This window comes from Rhamphochromis sp. 'chilingali' (assembly GCF_963969265.1).
Source record: "Rhamphochromis sp. 'chilingali' genome assembly, chromosome: 8".
Lineage (NCBI taxonomy): Eukaryota > Metazoa > Chordata > Actinopteri > Cichliformes > Cichlidae > Rhamphochromis > Rhamphochromis sp. 'chilingali'.
Genome location: NC_137935.1, coordinates 25,934,005 through 25,957,459, shown reverse-complemented (window position 1 = coordinate 25,957,459; position 23,455 = coordinate 25,934,005). Strand labels below are relative to the sequence as shown.

General features: G+C 40.3%; 1 protein-coding gene across 3 annotated transcripts in view; it reads right to left on the bottom strand.

The window, feature by feature from the left end:
- The window catches only part of kcnab1a (potassium voltage-gated channel subfamily A regulatory beta subunit 1a), a gene marked incomplete at its 5' end in the record, with an annotated part of 152,283 nt that overhangs the window by 9,077 nt on the left and 119,751 nt on the right, over positions 1–23,455 (bottom strand). For all 3 annotated transcript variants that reach the window (XM_080890039.1, XM_080890038.1, XM_080890040.1), the window contains 7 exons: positions 547–633; positions 788–831; positions 2,043–2,087; positions 3,547–3,591; positions 4,141–4,220; positions 10,387–10,424; positions 22,333–22,376. In XM_080890039.1, coding sequence (XP_080746165.1) covers positions 547–633; positions 788–831; positions 2,043–2,087; positions 3,547–3,591; positions 4,141–4,220; positions 10,387–10,424; positions 22,333–22,376 — 383 coding nt within the window. The remainder of the gene's footprint in view (positions 1–546; positions 634–787; positions 832–2,042; positions 2,088–3,546; positions 3,592–4,140; positions 4,221–10,386; positions 10,425–22,332; positions 22,377–23,455) is intronic.

Here is a 23,455-nt window from a genome sequence, read left to right as displayed (position 1 = left end):
AACTGCCTGCCTCACTTTAGCGATACTAAAGAACAGATTTTCCAAGAGTAAAACTAGTCTTACATTTCTAGTTCAATATAATAGAAATAATAAGTAGCTCTAACACCACTAGGTAAATATGTTCTTTATCAGAGACACTGTACAAACACTCGTGATAAATGAATACAGTGTTTCAGATTAGACAAGATATTCTGAGGTTTTCCTGAATTTGTCTTGCAAACAGAAAATAGTTTTCTGCACACTGGATTTCATCGACAGCTTCTCTATAGTCAAAAATCACAATTATTTTTGAAAAGACATAATTACTCACAAATACTTGATTATTTTTATATACAGTTCTCAGCTGTGATACTGGTAAGCTAACACATTTTTCTGCAAGTGTAAATACATGATTCTGTGGAGCAACTACGCAACTATTTCATGAATCTTACAAACGATCACAATAACAGCAAAAGTTCCATTTGCTGAAAGTCAGACACTGTGAACCAGCTGATTTGATTAGTTTCATAACTGGATGTTGTTGGAAATCTTGATACACTGACTCACCCTCCATGGGAGTATTGCTATCTGGGCGATTAGCAAAAACTACGTCCACATACTCCAGCTGCATCCTTTGTAGAGAGCCTTTCAGACCTGACACACACACACGAGGGCAAAGGACACTCAAAGGTTAATGAACTGAAAGACTTTTACCTTATAACATGTTACTGTGATGTCATTTTAAACAATTTCACTCTTTAAGAAAAAAGTTTGTCATCTTTGGAGATGTTAAATTTGCATGTCTCACCTTCAATAATGTGTTTCCTTGACAACCCTCTCTCCGTCTCTGCTCTGATCGAATAAAACACATACATATCACATCAATCATAAACTGCACTTAATTAAATTAACTTAATTAAAAAACAGCTTCACTTCTTTTTTATCTTAAAAAACTGAATAAGATATTTTTTCTAAAAGTTCCAGAAATTGTGGGAATTCAAACTGGTTTTACTTTGCAGACTTAAAGTCAATTTAAGTTACTTTTGAACCCCGCTGGGCGACCAAAAAACACGAGCTCCAAATGTACATTTCAGGCTCTTTAAAGTAAATAGGTCAGCGCACGCTCAGCTGTTCAGCATCATTATGCATCCAGACTCTGCAGGAGAGAGACGTAGCACAGACTCTGCGTTTGGAGGAAATGCTTGAAAACTAGAGAATAACCTCTTCCTTATCACAAGACCCAGTTGGGCAGCCTCTGGCTTGGAGCTTGACAGACTTTCTCTTTCTTTTCTGTGTGTGTGTGTGTGTTTTGGATGTGTGTGCTATAAAGTAGATTTCTTTATCGCCTCTCCTCTCTCTCTCTGCAGTCTCAGAAGAAGGTTCTCCCATTGGTTGTTACTTTACGTGACATGTTGCCATTCAGGTTGTTAACGGAGATTAATGGACACACGAAAACACGAGGAAACTTTCTTTGGTGCAGAGAGGCAAAAGTTTGAATGCTTTGAAAGACATTAAGGATATAAAATGATAAATGTAGCAGAGACAAAAGGAGAAAATATTGTCTTTTGTATGATATTGAGTGACTTAACTAAAATACATGCTTTATTGTTATTTATCTGAACAAAGTTAGGTGGTTAGGTGGGTTTTTTGTATGAGTTTTGTGAATATTTTATTTCTGTGACCCAGAAAAAAATCGTTTCACGTTTGCAAATTTACCCCAAGATCCTCGAGGTATCTTCAAATACTGCTATCTTTCTGTCAGATGGTCCCTGTTTTGCTTGTATTGCAAGCGCAGATGCACAAGGACATATTTTTATTTTATTTGTATTTTATTTCTGTTGTAACACAGGAAAAGGAAGAAGAAGAAGACGGATACCAACCTTCGTGTAAACAATGCAGGATTTAAAAAGAGCTTTGCAAATGTTTCACATGAAAGAAGTGCAATGCAAGGGTTTTTTTTGCAAACAGATAATACATTACTGAGAATTTGTGAGCAACACAACCTAAAAAAATATTACAGTTCATATCATGGAAGTGAAGAGTTTGCAGGGTTTCTTACTTACTTTCCTCCCCAGTACAGTTTAGTTGTAATGACCAAGCTGGATCTCCTAGAAAGCAAAGAGAAAGCGGGATAAGGCAAATTTAGTGCAATGTGCTGTATTGTAATAATGTGACGTTTCTTCCTGTTAAAAGGGAGTTTTTCCTTCCCATGTGACCAGTGCTTGTTCATAGGGGTCATCTGATTGTTGGGGTTTTCTCTGTATTATAAAAAAGACTAATTACATTGCAGCTTTCCTCATTACTATGTCTGTTACAGCTATTTTCCCATTTTTAATTCATCCCTCCTTGCTAAGTTGTTTATTCAAAAGCACAGTCTTGTTGTTCCTCAATGTTTAGTCACACTGTCGGACTAATGAGCTATCCACGCAACAGGTGGGAAAATGCTACGCCCGTCTTGCTTAAGAGTTTTGATGACATCCTTGTCATTTCACATCTGGCGCTGTGTGAAATCATTAAACTCTACAGCATCTCACATGGCAGCAAAAGCAAACACGATTTCTGGTTTCACTGCATTAGAGTTGCAAATTAAATGCAGGAGCTGTGAGAGTGTTTGCAGACTTTAGTCACATGGGACAAATCAATAAATGCCCTGCAGCTCTTTATAATTATTATTCAGTGCTACCGGCACTGAATTCTCAACATATGACCAAGAAGTGTAAAGTAGAGCGCTTGTTCTTTCCATTTGTCATGACAGCACTCACAGACTGGTGTAGGCAGCTCAGTGCATGACACTGATCTGCCTAATCCACCTAATGATTAGCAAATACATGTTTCCATAGCTTCATTTAATAGAGTGGCAAGCGTTATTGTTGCATGGAGACTCCATCACTTATCACATGCTGTTGTTCTAAAACAAATTCAGTTAAGCTTATGGCTTCATATCAAACACGTCAGGCGGTGATCCCACAGTATCGCATCACTATGATCTGAAAATGCGACTTTTTGTGCAGCTTCTTTTGCACTCAGACATATAAATGTGCAATATTTGAGCTTCCTTTGATGTTACTGTAACTCCTCTTCTCCCCGTCTCCTACAGAGCCGATCAATAATAAAAAAATGAGCATGTTTAAATAAGTCCATAAAAAGAATATTTAAATTTGTGGAAAAAATGCCTGCAGGCAGACTTTCATGTGGAAGCTATTTCGCGCTGCTGTATTGTGTCTGTATTGTCCATGAACTAGACATTTAACTTCATTTAATAAAAGAAAAACAAAACTATGATGATAAGGCAGGAATTAATACTAATAAAAGTTATTTTTTCCTTTTTTTCCTTTGAGACAAAACACAATTCCTCACTGTAAAAGAAAAAAGAAAAAACAAAACACAGTTTCATGCATCTTTCATCTGCAACACACACACACACACACACACACACACACACACACACACACACACACACACACACACACACACACACACACACACACACACACAGATCATCCTTCTCCATGTTTCTCTCTCAGGCAGAAGTATTGGAGCAATCATACGTTTTAATGTCACCATTACCTCCAGCATTTCTTCTTGATGATGTTTCCTAGAATGATTTCGGCCCTGCGAGGCAATATAAACGAAGCGTTGTTATTAAATCGCACTTTGAAATCATAAACATTCCTTCCACAGTATCGGCCCACAGTACAGTGAGGAACAAAAGAGGCCCGCATGCAAACCGGTTGTTTATGAACCAGGCAGTTGGACGGCGTAATAAAAGGGTCTTCAAAAACTTATTATACTACTTCCTGCAAGTAGAAGTCTTTTTATTGGAACTGCAGTGCTTGCTGTTGCATTACGAGGTCTCTGACATACACTTTCATCTGTGAGGTCACAAATAAAAAGACCTCACAGATGAGACGGTAGCAGTGGTTGAGAAAAGCAAAGAACAGACACATGCAAGAAATTTCAAAACATTGCTACAATCCTGAACAGAAACCTACAATTTTGAATGAATAATGTCTGGACTTCTTTTAAGCTCATGAATAATCACACTAAACGTGACATAGTTTCTAACAGTTTAGAGAATATTATAGTAAGAGCACTTTGGTGACAGCGAGGCCGGACATCTGCAGCCCATTACACAAAAACACTGGTCTGCGTATCACCCACCTGCCGCCCGCGTACACCTCAGCTGTGTCAAACAAGTTGACTCCACTCTCGTAGGCAATCGTCATTAGCTGCTCTGCAACCTGGCAAGCGGTCAGATCGAGCACACACATGAAAAAAAAAGAGAGGATACAGAAAGGTTAGTTTGCAGTTTTTATTTTACCAAAAAGAAACAATTTTTTCCCTCTTCAGGCGCCTACTGATGAATCGGCCGCGAGGGAGCCGCATTATGTCTGCATATCAATATCTTCCTTTTAAATATTCATGTGTTTCCACGGATACAGTGTCCAAGATTTACCCAAATCTCTTTCATAGTAGGAAAACATGACACACATCATCAGCCCGTGCAGCTTCGCATTTCATCTAGGAATCACTGCTGAGGAATTACAGCCAGAGGGCTTCCTCGGAGTATTATTTAACTGCAAATGAGTTTTACGCAGCACGTTACAGGCAATGGCGTATTTCAATATATCAAATATAAAAGACCACGCCATCTCGAGAGCGATTTAATAACACATAATCTGGTTTAGAGAGCATACAAAATGGCTAGTATGATATTAACAAAAGAAAAGCTGAGCTGAAGTGAGGCACAGAGAGCGTCCAGAGGAGCAGAAATGGCAGTCAAATACCTTCAGAAGCCAGACTGCCTCTTGGCTGGTCAGTAAGCTTGGTGTTATCAGATTTACGTGAACCTCATGTGACAGTGAACCACCTCAGTGACGCTCACCTTTATATTCATGCTTCACCTGTTGGTTCAGAACGACTGTGAACGTTTCCATTTTGATCAAGCAGAACTGTACTCGTGTGTAGCTACGCTGGAAGTTTGTTCATATTCATATTTTATTGAGTAAGTAGGGCCGCAGTGTAATTAGCTGTGAAAAATCATTCGACTTCACGGCCGTATCAGCTCTTTTCTCTTTAGTTAATTCATGCTTTGTGCCAGTGTGTGTGTGTTTGTGTGTGGCTTTTTTTTTTTTAAATTTGCAGGCATGGTGACCATAAATCATCTAACTGAGATCCAATTTCCCTGAGGTGACTTTTATTACATGGAGGACTTTAAGTGAATTTACTGTCATTTCCCTGTGGAGTTCTGTAGTGACACAAGGGTGTGCTGTGTTGTGTTTGTGTTCAGGTGTCTGCGTGAAGTGCGTGAGTTTGTGCGAATGCATGTACAGTATGTGTGGGTTTTTGTGTGTGTGTGATGGCAGACAGTGGAGGCGTTGCTTCTAGAAGAATGAGATAACGTCTCCTCTGAGAAATGTTTTCAGCCTTCCTCAACCATCACTTTGCAACTAGCATGAAGCGGGATAGCATTCCTAGCCTCTGTGTGATACAGTGATAGTAAATTTGATTTTATTAGTATCTATTAGTAACTAACATTCCTTTGATGAACATGCTGAAGGCACATCCCCTGTGTAACGTAATGCAATATAGAACGGCAATAAAATGAAGGACAACACACACAAAAAGAAACAAAAGTCATAAAAAATGGAAAAGGACCAAAAGGAAGCAAAATAAAAGTCAATAAAAAGTGCGTTTGTAAACTGATTTAAGATGTTGTAGCTACAGCAGCTCCCACATGGGCTTTTTGCTCGGAGGCAAAGCTGAAAACAGTCATTTATACTTTAAAATCCATTTTTAAAGTTAACCGCAAGCCCCAGAAAGGATTCTTGGTGCGATAATGTAGCATCACCTGTTGAAACAGCAGCACCTGTTCTCAATGGAGAAATTGCCAGCTGTGGAAAGTCTTAAAATGGCATTTTTACTTGTAGCAGCAAAGCAGGAATCCAAGTGGTGTTCCTCTACAGCAGGAAAAGAGAGAGGCATTCTCCATCTCCTGCCAACATAATACTGAGTAGTTTTAGCTGCTAAAACTACAACGAATCAGAAGAATTGTGCAGCTGCTGACTCTTTATTCTAGTGTTGCAGTGGCAAACACTTTCAGAACCACCTGGGCGAGTCATCTTTGGCCTTTATACCAGCAGAGAGGAAATCAAATCCTGTAATCTTTTCTCTCAGTTATCTGTCCAGTTATCCATACATGAATGATGTTATGCCATGACTGAAAAAAACGAATCCAGTGTTTCAGATTGGTGCACCCTACAGACTGTATTTAAAAGACACATGTACTACCATGACAACAGTCATTTAGTTTATTGATTCAAGATCAGCATTTTGGACGTCACCAGCTTTAGAGTGACAAGTGGACCTGACAGAGAAATCAAAAAAATTCAGGAGGCACTGAAGGCGCCCCGATCTACCTGCCGAGGTCTGAGACTGACTGATTGTTAATCGGCCCAGTTCACACTCACGGCTATATGCTAATATGTTGTTAGCACAAAAGCGCTTCACTCTGAGTTGAGATAAAAAAGTGTTAGCGTGAAAATGTTTATAATGACAAACCTAACCAGACACCTAATCCCCTCATCTCCGTAAATAGAGACATTTTAAAGACGCTAAAAGGGGAAAAAGTAGCTAAAGCTAAACCCAACAAGAGTTCAGAGACAACCAAAAGCCAGGAGCCTTGGTGTGAGCCTCGGTATAAGCACTGACAGGATCAAAGCATTTTTAGAAAACAAAGAAGGTCGTTGTCTCATTACTGGTCAAAACGAGTCTGAAATTTGTTCTGTTACATAAATGTGTTGCATTTGCTTCTGTTTGTTTAGGTAAAATATTCAGAACCACCATCGGGTAAAATTTATTTCCATTTATTTCTTATTTGCACCTCTTTTTAGTAGCAGAGCACTTTATTTTGAAAAATCTTGTGTAGCATTTTAAAGTTCAATTAATTTTTTTTAAAATAAAATAATATTTTAAGAATATTAAGTTAAGAAAATCATCTCAGAAAGAGGAAAAGTTGGAATAACCACAACTGGAGCCATGCCCATCTTTTATATCCAGTCTTTAATGATTCTTTACAGCAAACAGCATTTTGTTCTGTTCCCTATCTGAAAAGTAATTTTATAAGTGTTTTTTTTCTCAGCCTAGTATAACCAACATCAATACAATATATTCATATATTTAATTTTTTTCTTGTTTTTGTTTTTCTTCTTTTATAGAAATGCATCAGATGCAAATCCAGTGCTTTCAGATAAGGTTCAGTGAACAGCCAGGAAAGGAAATAAAGGAAGGACATAACAGTGTCCACATTTCAAAATGGCTCATTCAGTCTCCGAGCCCTGGACTGCCATCAGACAAACAGAGCAGAATAAAAAGATGGAGCTGGATAATGGAGAGGTTAGAGAAAGGAGATGTCACTTAAGGAGAGAAAGATTTGGGGAAGAGGGATTACAGAGAATATGAAAAGCATGTTCTTTCCCTTATTGGTCTCTGCTGAGTGCAAACAGGGAAGCAACCTCATGCCAGAACTGTTGGCCACACCGGAGAGTCATTTTCAATAAAGTGAATGAATGGAGGTCTTAGGTAAGATAACAGCTACAGGATGAAGGATGAGGTAAGTAAGAAGCTAATAGATGGACTGCATAACTTAAAAGTGATGACAACTTAAAGCTGACATTTATTTGCTGGTAGAGTTTGAAACATGCAGAAGAGAGCGTTACAAGGACAGACTGAATTAAACCAGAACATGAGCGATAGTTTCAGGGTGGCTGCTTATTCATGACGAGTCTCACAACATGCTAACAGGCCAGTCGCTGCCAAAGAGCCGAAAGTGACATTTGTGAAGTCAGAAAGTTTGCAGTGGTGTTGAAGCATCACTGCTTACTCACTTCTGCTTTGACTTCTAGGCATTTCAGATGAACTGAATATGAGTGAGGGCCTTCAAATGATGGGATGCTTTAAAAAAACAAACAGGCAGAAACTGCAGAAGCAGCACGTCTATAAAATAAAAACCTCCTCCTGTAGTCAAACACTGAGTCACTGTGAAGTTGCAGGAACACATGGGTGGCTTCAGGCTTCTCTCCTCCTTTTTACTCCTTTTTTTTTCTTCAGGCGCACAAAAGGTGGAAGACAATTGGATTTCCACAGACGGAGGGAATATAATAAGAAAAAAAATTGACTTATTTTTTTATTTCCACACAACCTCAGAATCAAGGCCGCAGCAGCTTCCCACATACAACCCACACAACCTTGAGCGAGGATTTTATGACTGCGCTGCCTCCTCCCCTTTCAAACTCACTGCATCGACGTTGACACGAACAAGAGACGTCGTCTTCAAATTCACTTTATGATTTATGGATCCACTTTTGCCCTTTTTGAATGAGTAAGCAATATCAGCGCCACGAACTTCCTGCCTGTCTGGGAATGTGTTATCGTTAAGACGAGGATGAGGCGCTTTGATAAGACGCGCTCTCCAAAAATTGCCCAGCGTTAGAAAATCTATATCAATAATGTTATTACACGATTATTCTGAATACAAATAAAGGGAAAATATTAGTGTTTTATGCATTTTTATCTCCGTTTGTGTGCTACAGTTGTTGTGCATTTCTTAATGAGGACAGGGACGCTGAACCCTGCTGAGGACGTTTTAGCAATTTAGGGCAGACTTGATGACAATGACATTGAACAGGGCACTGGAGGACTGGTTAACCTACCAGCACTGCATGTAATGATAGTTCTCTTGCTTTTGCATGTCCATCGAGACCCTCTGTCTGCCCTACCAGCTTCTTTTTCTGGTTGTTCCTACCATAGATCACTTTACAGAGAAGATTTAAAAATTTAAAACCACGTTCACACGAGCCAGCCAGAATTTATCATAACGCTCCCAGCTGTCACAGCCTGAAGAGTCTGAGTGATGCTACTGACACTGAACTGCGGACGTTCAGGATAATGGAAGGGGGAAAGGGTGCTAAGCTTTGAGTGAGGGTACCAAGTAAGTCAACGCCAGCAACCCTAAGGAAAGAAAAATAATACTCTTACATAAGCTTGGTGCTTCTGCGTACCCCTGGGTGAGCGCTGTTCTCTTCTGTGTCAATTTAAGTGTGTGCATATGTGCGTATGTGCGGTGACCAAGACCGGGACCCCAGGGGCAACATCAGAGCACGTTAGAGTTCATCAGCATAAGTGCAAAGGAGAATTCGGTGTGCACACGTAGCCATCATGCTGACCTTTTCTGTCCTGTGTGGACCAAAGTGTTGCGTTCCAAACAACGCGACTCATCGAACCTGAGGTATCGGTGAAGGCTGTGACTTTAAAGGAATAAAGCAATACAAAGTGAAACTGTGGAGTAATTGAGCCTGTGGGTGTTAGAGGGCTCTGTCAGTATGGTGTGCTGAAGGTTAACTGTGACACCACTCAGTCAGAAAAAAGCAGTCCTGACAGATGTCCCACAGTAACAGTTCTTTGGTGAACTTATGACTCTAACTGTTGTACAGAATGGAAAATCCCTTCACCAGATTATGTTTTTGCTCCTTTGTATTTTGTTTGATGGATTGTAGTTAGAAGAATTAACCTTCCTGGAAGACTACACAGCTGCACCTGCTTCAGGATCCTACAGACTTTCAAATAAATACGACACAGGAAAAAGAATAACTGGAAGTGTCAGTGGCGGGGCGTGGTCTGCAGGGGAGGCGGACGCACCTGAGCGGCATCCGCAATCACGCCTCGCCGACTTTAAGTCTGTACTGGGTCCTGCTGTAATGGTTGTTGTTAGTATGTGTCGGGTTGTGAGCTGCGGAGCTGCAGCCGACTGCGTTTGTACAGCAACCGTGTGTTAATAAAGTACGCTGCAAAACATGGACATGTCGTTTCCTCTGCCGTGGATCATTTACAGTGTCAATCTGTATTTATTCTGATTCAAACCCCCCCAAAAAAGATTGCATCTTTTTCTTTTTTAAACAAGAAATAAAACAGCGGAGAACAGAAATGGCTACGGATGACCACTCTACCTCGAATGCTGCCAACTTGTCTTGGCCTGCAGCCTTTTTTGACTTTGTTGGTAATTTTCAAAGGGAATTCAGTTTTGAATTCATTCCTTTTTTATGGCGAGTGGGCAGTGATGTGAGTGTAATTTTAAGCTACATTGTCTATTATGGCTCATCAGTTTCCTATATCAGTGCACTTGGACCCGTTTTTGCTGTTTCATCCATAAGTAAGGCAGCTTTCTCTATATAGCATATTTAATTGCATTTAAACATTTGACAGGCAAAAAAGTTGTGTCATTATTTAATAGGTAAAAAAAGAAGCCACACCAACCAGTCTAATGTGCCATACACTGTACATCAGTGTAATCAATGCGCAGACTGCACTGACATCAAGTAGACATGTAAAATAAAGGAAAGTGTTTCATACCTCGTCTGTTATCTGTCCTCCAAATGTCACCCATGTACCTGGAGGGAAGAGAGGCAGAGACATTTCATCGTTAGGGAATATTTCTTTACTGTCAGCCCTCTCTGTCTGTGTCAGTGTGTGTGTGTTTGTTTGATATCGTGAAGTAAACAGAACTAATCCCAGGGCTGTGACACCATTCGAGGGAGGCTGTCAAGTTCCCAAGAGAAAAATCTGTCCTGTTTAGAGCTGCTGCTCAGTACTGAAGTATCACCTAGTGTGAGCCCCTGTTAGCCCTCTCTGTCTTTACTGATGACTGTTCGTTTGCTACGGCCGTGCATATTTGGAAGACCTTGCATCCCCTGTCCTCATGTGCTTGTGAATGTGAGAATAATGACGCCACAGTCCCGATTGTCCCGCAGACAATACCGATAAGCCAGACAAAAGGCTGAGCCGCCACAACCAGAGGAGACACTAAATCCTCAGCACATTCCCTCAGGGAATTATGCACATAGCTTTCTATTCAGATTGAGTGAAAACAGTTTTAGCTATCTGAAAGGGTCCCACTCTGCCAGACAGACAGAGAGACAGGAACACCTTTCTATATCAGTAAAGTGTCTGCTGCTCACCTGTTAATGCAGAAAGGCTTATGTGTATTTTGGTAGTTGCAAGAAAATCTGGGCTGCCTGACAAGATATGAGGCAGTTCACCTGTGAAGTTTGGCAGCAGGTCCATGGAAACTGTCATCACATATTTTTTCCTAAATTGAGCTAAAGGAAACTTCCAAAAATGGACCGTGTCGGATAAAATGGTGATTAGGCATTGCACAACTTTGCCAGTCTTCTGTTGCTTTTTCAAAATGTGTTGAATTCCATGCATGAATAAACATCGCAATTTCAGCCTAAACACCAGAAAACCCTGGTGGAACATTTCATAACTAATTATGTTTTTTCATGGTCACCAAATCGTAAATTGACAGGTTCATAAATAGCACTTTTCTAGTCTACCTTAGCACTCAACGCACTATTTACAACCTGTCTCATTCACACATTCATACACTTTTTACTGCATCAGTGAGCTTTCTGTCTAGCTCTACTCCTGCGCCACAATCACCTTACAAGCAGCTACAGTCACCTAATGCAACTGTATCACAAGGGCATTAAGAAAGGCTGAAGAAAGTTTACCACTTTATGAAAGACAATGTGTTCAGACAGTTAAACAGAAGGTTACATTTTTGCTATCTTCTATTGTACATAACATCTTTAAAATATTCAGAAATTCAAGAGAAATAATAATCCTGAACCCCATCCCCCACTCCCCAAACTTTTCCACTGGTAATACTTTTATTCATACACTATTTGAGTAAAAGTATGACAAATCCATGCCACGAAGCTCCTTGTGTACAGTTTTTGTACTGATGTTAATGCCAGAGGAGATTTAGAGCTCTGCAGTTCCTGAGCCAGCAGAACATTGGTCACTTTCATTCACTGTGCACCTCTCCACAACCTCACTCTCTACCTTTACAGGGTCTAGCACTCCATGGCTAAGTTACTGTAGTTCCTAAAGTTATTTATCCAACCAACCAACCAACCAACCATCCATCCATCCATCGGGCAGCAGCAGTCTAAGGAGAGAAACCCAGACCACTCTATCCCTAGCCACCTCATCCAGCTTCTCTGAAGGAGACCGAGACATTTCGTAAACTGATTTGCTGCAACAGTGGCATCCGATTACATCTCCACGCTTGAATTCAGTGAGATCTTTAGGAGGACTGATTCTTTCACAAAGCCTTGACTGCATGGCTACACGCTTGTCTTTATACACCTGTGACAATGGGACTGAAAACACCTGGACCTACACAGTCCAACTATGTACTTCAGTTTTACAATGGGCTTCACAGAGGACGATTTCAGTGCCAATACTGATCCAGAACATAACACATTTTACAAGCATCAGTTAGATTTTATTAATCTATTCATACTCACTGATCTCTTTTTGTAACACATATAAACATTTTATTTGGATCACGTGAATTTCATGTACTGACCTATACATTTTGATCATTTTTAGTACAAACATTGCTTTCAGTAAGTCACAGAGAACATGGTGTGTCCTTCTATATTTCTCTCAGTATTCATTTCCAATAGTGATGAGGCTAATAAAGCAACCCCTCCAACCAACTAGCCAACCGATCACTCTCTTTCTTAGGATATTTGTTAATTACCTCCGGGCCATGCTAGTCTCCACCTATTTCTGCTCTCTTTTTTATTAAATGTATTATATCGTCATTCTCTTGCCCACTCCGTGCTCTAGTGGTCCCAATTTCACACCAAGTGAACACGCAGTCTTTCTTCTTCAGGCCTTGTTGACCTCAGCAGCTCGGCTGTCATGAAACAATTTATAAACCTCAGAGAAAGCGTCGGGAAATGAGAAGAAACTCTTCATTCCCAACAGGCAGGATGCTTTTGATATCCTACAGCTCATTATTCCATACATTGCAGCAGCATCAACTCCACTGAGGTTTAACTTACAGATGACCCCCGGAGGATGTATTGGATCTTTTTGGTGCATAATGAAACTGATTTAATAAGGAGCTAAAAAAAAAAAGATGGGGTTTAAACATACATCATCATCAAAAGTTTTTTAAGCAGAGGTGGAGCCTGGGTGAAGTGACGCCAGCGGCGGGTGGAAAAAGCTGCCTTTAGACTTCCTTAACACATGTTACCATGGCAGCTTCCGTACGCCTCGAGTGTACCTGCGGTGCAGTCATGAGGGCTAATCCTTATTATACAGTGTATGTACAGCGCGGGTCATTTCTTATCAACACGTGCGCATAAAGTTCGCCGCTGTGTGTTGTAATATCCGTGTCGACATTTGGACGTTGTGTGTGTCTGTGTGTGTGTGGGCTCAATCATCCCTTAAAGCTGTCTCCAGCATGGTGGAAATGTAATCACAGCTGACGATGTCCAGTGACTGCTCTGGGCTCTGTGTCTGAGGCTCAGCGTGGGATGAAAACCCTGCGGAGCTCTAGTGTCAAGGCCACTGCTCTCCGAGATCCAGCTGACGTTTCTGTTTGATGGAAATTAAAGCCCTGAAAAAAGACAAGCTTTCTTTTTTTTTCCTCTTTTTTTTTCCTTGCAGCTGCCAGTGGAAAGTGCTGGAAGAGTCACTTGATGTTGCTATGCAACAATAATAAACCTGATAACCTTGCAGAGCCTTTTTCTAAAGCTAAAAACTGTTCACATCAAGAAACAAATCGGTAACATTTATAATAATGGAACAGACATAAGTCTAAATGCCTTTCTCATTTCGGCTTCCTCGACCTTTTCTATCAGATTAGAATTTGTTTTCAAAAAGCAGGTGAAGTAAAACCAAAATAAACCAATACGATCGCAAGAAGAAGTTAAAGGGGAGGAATATGATGAGAATATAAGCAGCTTTGTGGAAAGAGCTTTGTGTGAGTCCTTTTAACCTAAATTTCTCAGAAGTGGACCCAAGTCCGGTGCCTGGCAGTGTGATGGATGGCACAAATTTAGATGAAGCATTTCTCTGTCTCACTTAAACCGACCTCTTCACTCTTCTTTTCAGTATTTTGAACCTTTCTGGCTGCAAATGGAAAGGCTGAATCAGCAAAGGTACTGAAAGTTTGAAGTGAGTATATTAAACTAACAAAAATCCCCTGGTCCTTCCAACAACACACTGTGGGGCTATTTAAATGTCTAAAATCAGTTAATAACCATATTTATGTATGGATATGAACCTCCATACTGAGGCATATGCATATTTATGCATAGCTAGATATGCATGTTTTTTGGTATTTTGATCTGTATTTTATACCTTGTATGGTGCCTTTTATTTTTATAATACATACACACAAACACAAAGAAAAACTCATTCTCTCTCTCTCTCTCTCTCTCTCACACACGCACACGCACACACACACACACACACACACACACACACACACACACACACACACACACGCACACGCACACGCACACACGCACACACACACACACACACACACACACACACACACACACACACACACGCACACGCACACGCACACGCACACACACAGACTCCTTTGGACCTATTTTCATTCCAGTTTTATGCCTTTGTCTCCTGCACAAGTTTTATTGATTTTCATCCTTCGTCTCCTGTTAAATCCATATCTATTTCTACCTTGTCTACTCTTTTGGCTACAGTGTGGCTCACAGGTAGTGAACAAGCCAACAACATAAGAAAGTATATATATATAAATTCTAGAAATACAGGAACTTAAAAAAAGGCATTTGTCATAAACTGCCTCATCTCTTGTTCCTAAGATGATCAGCAAGAGCCAGCTCAGATCATCAGATGCAGTTTGTTGGCAGTGGTTATATCACTACCTGAAGACCAAGGTTACAGCCACAGAGGACTTGAGTGAAAAGTAGGAGGAAACTTTAAGTGTTGCATGGCGAAGTATGACTGATTACTGAGGCTGAACTAATAAAGGTGATCATTTTCATTGAATTGCATGAAAGTACAAGTTAAAGTTAATCTGTTAATCTCGGCGACACGGCGACACGCACACAGAGGTCCGACCTCTTCCTGTCTTAAACACTGCAGGATTTTCCAGGAGAGCCATTTTAAGAATTCATCAATCAATTGTGCCGCATCAGTGCAGCAGGCTTTAAAGGGGGGAAAAAAGGTCCTGGATTGTGTGCTATGAGCGAGATGACAGATTACAAAGTTTTTGGGTTCACACAGAAGTGCTGAAGACTCAAATAATGCTGATCATGAATTCTGCATCGACTTTATTTTTGGTTTTGTCAGCAACTAAAAATAGGTTTCCACAAACACTCTGTTTTCCATGTTCCACAACCAATCAGCACTGCTGGAGCCAGTGTGTGTTGACAGCATAGTGAGGCCACTGCAGACCCCTATAGGCACTCTGTTAGCTTTCTCACTGACTGAAGAGATAATGGTTTATCTGCAGCAGCAGACAGCCAACACTGAGAGGACGCGATGAATTCACTAATCACCTATCAGTTAATCCACCCTCCAGGTCTCTCACTTGTGATAATCACCTTTTTAAAAAAATCAATTCATTTTCCATTAACTGGTGAGAGGTTTTTACATTTGCAGACAGTCGTTACACGGTCTGTGACTTTTTCAGTTTCATATGAAAATAAATTGAGCTAACATGACATTAGGCTTTGACTGAATGTGGAAGAGGTTGATTAATTGTTAGTGGGATGGAAATAACTGATTAAACTGAGCTTCAGATACTAATAAACAGATTATATTTAACTGTCAGCTTCAGTGAGAGTGTGTAAACAGTTTCTTATTGTGGAAGGCTGCCAGGAAAAATAGGAGGCAGAACTCGCTGAGTAGTGTTGGATTAATAAACAGTTTTTTCCCACTTGTTTGCACGTCGTTAAAAGACAGATTAATCTGAAAACACTGCAAAGTGAGCTTTGTTTGGTGGTGTGATCATTGCACTGCCTGCTGTAACTGCACAGGCACAGAGCTTCTGCATACTCGTGCTGTGAAGGAGTTTCAATTCAGTTCTTTAGAACTTGAATAGGACTGCAACAGAAATGTCCCTGCACACTAGTGTGTGTCAGCTAGACTGAGCAAACTTAAACTGAGGACTGCAGAACAATTTCTAAATAACTGGAGTTTCCTGTCTTCATGAAAATCCAAATCATGAACCTTTATGCCTTTTATGAGTGTTCTGAGAGAATAATTATTTTTAATGATTAAGTATATCTAAGATCCAAATATATTTTATGATGACCAATACCGTGGAGTACTTTTAAGGCACTTTTAAATCTTACACTTATCAGTAAAGTGCTGTGAAACAAACTTGTTCAAATCTTTGCACTTGCCAAAACAGCCCTGACCCGTCGAGTCGTGGACTCCATTCCTCTGAAGGTGTGCTGTGGTATCAGGATGATGTCAGCAGCAGGTCCTTTAAGCTGCGAGGTGGGGCCTCCATGGATTGGACTGAGCTCTGGGAAGAGGTCACAGCCACCAGGGAATCCTAGTGCTAGGTGTTGCCCGGGTAACACTCACCCAGCTATTCAAGTGATGTGAAAGAAAACATGGTTCATCAAACCAGGCCAACTTCTTCCACTGTTTCATGATCCAGTGCTGAACAGATGTCAGCATGGGCACTCTGAATGCTCTGTGGCTATGCAGCCGCATGCACAACAAACAGCGACAGACTGTGCATTCTGACACCTTTCCATCAGAATTAGCATAAACCTTTTTGGCAATGTGAGCTACAGCAGCTCGTCTGTTGGATCTGACCACACGGGCCAGCCTTTGCTCACCATGCAGATCAATTAACCTTGGCCACCCGTGACCCTGTTGCTGGTTCACCACGGTTCTTCCTTTGACCGCTTTTGATAGATGCTGACCACTGCAGACCAGTAATCCCCCACAAGAGCTGCAGTTTGGAGATGCGCTGACCCAGTCGACCCAGTCATCTAGCCATCACAATATGGCCTTTTGTCAAACTCGCTCAAATCCGTGCGCTCGTCCATTTTTACTGCTTCCAACACAACTTTGAGGACAAGATGTTCCCTTGCTCCATAATATAGCCCAGCCACTAACAGGTGCTATGATGGAGATACAATCAGTGTCATTCCCTTCACCTGTCTGTGGTCATAATGTTATAATGTTATGTAGTTATTTCTTGACAACTGTAGACAGAAATGTGGACACCTTACCATGCTCATTAGCTCATTGTCCGGATGAGCTAACATTTCATTTGTCACATTTTGGATTAAAAAGTGTCTAAAAGATTTGCACAGAAACATACGCACATGTCATTAAACGCTCTCACTGCACACTCCAGATTTCATCCTTCTACATCCTTCTAGTGTTAAAATAGAGTTTGGATGGAGAAAGGATTGGAGATGAGGAGGGAAGAAGCGCGGTCCACAGAGATAAAGACAGTGAGCGATGGAGACTGGCAGAGCAAGGGCAAAACTGCTAAACAAAGACAGTTAGCAGTTATGTTGTTTGTTTTCCTCTTTTTTTCTTGACTTTCCTCGTTCTTGTCTTCTCAGCTCTCCCTCCAAACTGCACTGTGTCCCTGGGAATTGGACTTGTTGGGAATGCTAATTCATCTGTGGTGCAGGTTATCTTTTACATTTTGAGTAAGCACAAGGAAACAGCTTGGAAACAAGCTATGCTAAGTGTTCTTAATCGAATCCCTCAGTTACAAAAAAAATCATGTTCTTAATCAAATATCTGCATTAAACGTTAACACAACCTGATTTTGGTGACAATGACACTTTTTCCAAATATTTGAATTAATTGTAAAGTTTATCTGAAAAAAATAACCTCAGCAAATTGAATATAATAGTGATCTATCCTAGTAATGGAAACTGAAATTGTTCTACTTTATTATTTATGTTTTATTTGCAGTACTGCAATTACACCTTAAATATATCGAAAATGTTGCTTTTCTCCTCTTTTGTTTAAGTGCACCTCAGCAGTGTTGCTCTGAATCTTAAACACAGCAGCAGTCATTATTTTTGCAGTAGCTGCAGTGTGAAGTCAGCCACTCCGTGTCAAGGTCAATTTGCTCCTTTATTGTTACATAACTCTTGGACGCTTTATCTAAAACACACTTCTTTTTGGCCAAGTTGAGCAGTTTCTAACTTTTAAAAGCAGCCCTGGGTCCTTGGTTAGAGTGCAGCAAAGATAAAATCACTGAATCACTGAAACTGACGTGATTAACTCATCTGTATGGATCTAATGTCTCAGTGTGAAAACCAGGATTATTTACAGTTTAAAACTGATGAGATCTCAGGATTTGCCAGTAAACAGGTGGGAAAACATTTTCAACTGCTTAAATCACATGTTCACAAAAGTCTGTGTATCCCCCATGGCATCGTCATAACTTCGCAAACTGACAGCCATGATTTAACATGACTGACTGAGTGTGTCATCATATTTTGTTCTGATGAACTTTGGTCTGACAGTACAGTAGAGCTATGAGAATAGCTACAGACAAGTCTCTCACAGCGTACACCCATTACATCCTCATCTATTTTCTCTACCATCAAGTGTGACAATGAAACACAATTTAGCATCCTGCTCTTTGCCGTCTCTCTCTCCCCCCCCCCCCCCCCCCCTCCCCTGCCAGCATCATGTCTGGCCTGCGCGCAGCGTGTGGCAGGTAGCTAGCATTATGCTGACCTTTTCTGCACTGTGGATTTCAGCCAGTTTGAATCAGACATCTCAATCTTCCATGAACCACCTGAGGCAGCAGCCCTCAGCATCGTCCTGAGGAGGAGCCAAACCTTACAGCCACACAAGTAAAAGTTCTGCATTGCACGCAAAGGCGTCCCTGGAAAATAATTTTGTGTCAGCTGCATATTTATTAAGAAATCCATTCAGCAAGCTGTGTCACCTTAAAATTAAAGGTGGTGCATGTTTGTATAGTATATACATAGTATACTACACATAAACACCTCTTAATATACAGTATGAATGGCATGAGATACTTTTTAATGATGCTTCAAAAACTTACACATCTGATTTAGCCTTTGCAGTAATTTTTGTCGCTCAACAAAAGGTTTGAGGTTTTGCAGACACGTGACCACTAGCCACGTTAACTCAGCTGCCATTTTGAATGTACGACAACCATGGCGACAATGTAGGATCAAGTGAATGAGGCTCCAGTTCCACAAGCCTAGAGAGTCGTCTGTGACCATCTGGAAACCACTTGACACCAGGGGAAAAAAAGAGTATTCCCCAGCCGGCTGACAAAATCCTCCACGTGATTGCATTGGTAGCTAGCATGTCGCAGCCACCAAATTAATCACCCTCCAGCTACTTTGGGAGCTGTAGCGAAACTGTGAAACAGACAATGCAAAGTAGAAAAAGCAAAAAAATGTAACAGCTGTGCCTAAGCGCCGCATCCAACATGTTTCAAACGTGCAACTTTTACTCTGAAGGTGAACCTATCCCACTTCCACTTTGCAATGAACTTTCTCAAATTTTACTACCGCTGGGCTAAAAATTAGTGGGTATTTACAGATACATGAGAAACTACAGACAACTATGACAATTTCCTGCAACCAAAGCAAGATCTAAGAGGTTTTTGATGCAGCAACCTTCTTTGCGACAGATTTTATCCAGTGACAGACAAAAACCACCATATTGGCCACATTCTTGACTAATGGGCACGTGGCATCACATGATAAACCTCAGCAGCTAAACCTACAACAGTTGAATACCTAATGCTTGTTTTAAACATCAGATTCTGACTGATGAATTCTGCTTTGATGAATTTCTGCTATTGCATTAACTGTAATTCTTAAACAGTTAATGCAACACTTTTGTTAAAGCCCTTGAATTAAAACAGAAAGTCTTCAATTACATCTTGATTGCTTTAGTTAAAATCTAATGATCCCTTTAAGAAAGTGTTTGGGAGAAAAAAATGTAATAAGCAGAGACCTCACACTCTGGGTGGGTGGCAGTCTGCCTCAACCAGCTCAGGTGAAAGGAGAGAAAAAAGTCCATGAGAAAAATTAATGCCTTATGGATCTATATTAACCCGAGACACGAGCACAGAGAAACTTTCCTCCTGCGATCTATATCGGGAAATATCCAAGTGAAGTAAAAATACCCACAGTACATTTTGAGTGGAATCGTCTCAAATAACCTAGAAACTGTTTCATTCAGTGTTGTTTCATGTCAATCAAGCATCACAAGTGGTGCATGTATCATAAGGCTAAAATTAGCCAGTGTCTTGAACCAGACGTGCAGTTTAGGCTGTGAAGGTACAGCTGGAAAATGGAATCAAGAAAGCAAATTGGGTCGACTTGACGTCTCTGAGATCGGCAGCACTTTTTATGAACATGAGAAGTCGGGACAACTGACAAATAGTTAAGGAACAACATCAGTGTGTCAAAAACATAACGAACGCAGGTAAAGAAAACTCTGTTTAACCGCGACTACAAAGTGTGTTTAAAATGCTAAAAAAGCTGCTCACTCACAGATGAAGATGCAGCTTTCATCACCAGACATGAATGTCCAAGAGTAATTCAGGCCAGGTGTTTGCTCTCTGCTGAAGCTTTGAGTGCACAGCGGTGGTCAGAATGGGACAGGAAGCAATCTAACCGGAACATTAATGATGTAGGAGCTCATCTGGCCCTGAATCCACCACAATTCACAAATTATTGACTGCAAAATGAAAAATGTGACCTTGATCTGAGCACAGTTTAGATGAAAAACCATTAGAAGAACATTGTGTGCAAGTTTCAATAAAATCTGACCGGGACTAAAGGAGTAGCAACCCTTGAGGTCATCACTCTTTCAGCCAGATGAGCTGAAAATAGCAGCCCTGCTGAAAGCTAGGCTTGCTCGTGATCATGACCTTTACTGGGAGATCGGCCAAACTTAAATCAGGTACAGATCGATTTTGATGCACCTGATCCCAGAACTTTTCGATCACACCTTGTATCTACTACTACTCTAGAAAACACACTGTAAGTTTTGATATGATTTTGTTGATGATCGCTGCTTGACCACCTTAAGAGTAAGAGCCACCAGTACTCCTTAACTATTGTCAAACTGTTACAAACTATTTTCCTGTTGCACATGCCATCAATTTATATTCACCTCTGCAAAAATGTTTCTGATAGGTACACTAAAGATGATTAAGGCATTTCATCATTATATGTAGTTTTATTTGCACGGCCCTTAGCTTTAAACAAACCCAAGTTTCCCTTTCTAACTGGTAGGATGTTAGTGGTGGAGAAGGACTCATGAGAATATACATGACTTATTTATAAATGATGGTGCAGCGACTACGATTGGATCAGTGTGTGCAATATCAGAGGACTTCCACAAAAAAATTGGACAGGAAAAAATAATAAATATTTTAGCTTCTGTGAATCTGAGTTGGTAATGATCTCTAGTTTCTCTATAACTTCAAAAGCTGGACTGAAATTAAATATATTATGTGTTTAAATACGTGGGTTGGCATTCAAGCTGGACAAATGTTTAGCAAATAAACTAGAGTATATATTTTTCTTGTAAGAAATGAAAAAAAACTCCACATTAACACTAATATTATATTAGATGATAGTTGAGTTGCTCTCTTCTTTTCCACAGCGAGCAGCTCCATGTGTGTGATCTGGAAGACTTTTACGCTGGATGCCTTTCCTCACATAACCCCCAAATGGATTTGTGTCTCTTCCCAGGATTGAACTGGAAATCTTCATTAGTTGAATGTGTAAACCACTACAGTATTTATCAAAGCATCAAAAATAAATTGGAAGAGTGGGCCACGAATCAAAATCCTTCCAATCAATGGAAGTCAAGCCATAAATCAAAGCAGCAAACTCACCGTTTTCTTACCAAGAGTTCAATTTTTAGGTTAATTCAGCTTCTGTATTTGTTCTCTTTTACAGTTATGCTTATGTCACAGTTGTGTCCATTTATCTTGCAGGCCTACATACAGTTTCTCTCCACTGGTAAAACTATAGCTATACTGTTTGTCTTATGATTTAGGGGTTATATACTCCAGGCTGCTGTTGCTTTTTATTTAGCCAACTCTGTGTTTCAGCAACAGGAGTCCTCCTCGGAGTTCAACCGATACAAGATGTAGAAAACATTTTGTTATATTTTTGTGTATACCTAAAAAAAAAGGTTCTTCTGTTGTTTTAAGAGCTCTACATGGTGACAGAAATAGGAATGCAGGCCACTGGTTTTGTGTGGGACTACATTGAACCTAAGAACAAAGTAAGGAAATTTTACCATCAGCCTACACAGAACAGCATCTCTATGACCTGATTAGACACTCAGTGATTTGGTCTAGTATGTGCATGTTTGCAACAGTAGTGTTTGTTAGTTTATGAGAAAAAAGGTCAAACCTAATCGCTCAATTCACTGATCATTCTGAGTTTGGGACGATGTGGAGAAGCGGGGCAGTGAAGCAGAGTGAAGTCTACTCACCCAGTCCTAAGCAAGATACTCTGAGTCCGGACTTTCCAAGGTTCCTGCATAAATAGGAAAAAAAAAATGTGTCAGGTCTCGATAAAATACAAACACCTCGGCGGAATGAACACATCACCAAACATGATCTGCATCATGTTTGGTGATGTGGATAATATTTTAAAGACGAGACTAAGTTGTTAATCTGACCGATTACAAACTTTACCTTCAACAGTGTCTGCTTACAGGCATTTTCACCTGTAGTTGATATTAACCTGTGTATGCAGCAAAACGTCAAGCAGACTGACAGTCTGGAGACTAACAAGCTGGTCTTTTTTTTTACAAGACTCTGAATTTGGCTTTGCTTGACATAATCACATGACAGTTTGACAGTACGCTTCTCTTCCTGATTTCTCTGTGAAAAGTTAAAATGAATTTCACTCATCCAGGTCTCCAGGTAATCCTCCTATACAACCTGCATGGATGTATAGGAGGTGGAGATGATGATGAAGCTGATTAAAATGGTTAGCTGCCCTTTGATATTATGTTTCCATCCGCAGGGAGGAGAAAATCACACGGTTATTAATAACAGTGTGATGAAGAGAGAGACACGGGTTAAAGCAGGTTGGCAGAGTAATAGAAAACTACACCGGTGCAAACAAGATGCATCTAGCAGTGAGGATTATTTGCACACATGAAAGGTTAAAGAAAGATCGTAAAGGTGTCAAAACTGCGTGTGTGTGTTTACTATTGATGAGCTCTAATAGCCTCATTAGTGATGTCATTAACATACATCTTGCAGAGTATGTTTTGCATCCCTTTAGTATAAAAGTAATAAGACCGTCCTCTTATGGCACAAATCAGCATGCTGCCTTCAACCTTATTAACCCACCAAATCAAAGACACGCTGATAACAGTATCTCAAGACATTTGCTCTGTTTAGCATTAAAAAAACCACTGGACTGAATAAATACACATAAAAACTAAATATTAATAACAATAATCTCTGCATTAATTATTCTTTTAGGGACAGCACAAAGATGAGTAAATGTAAAAGTTGCACATTTCTAGGGCTGATATGGGAACTAATGATTCCACCCTAAACATCTAGTGGGCACCTACCAACATTATCTAAATTTTTTGA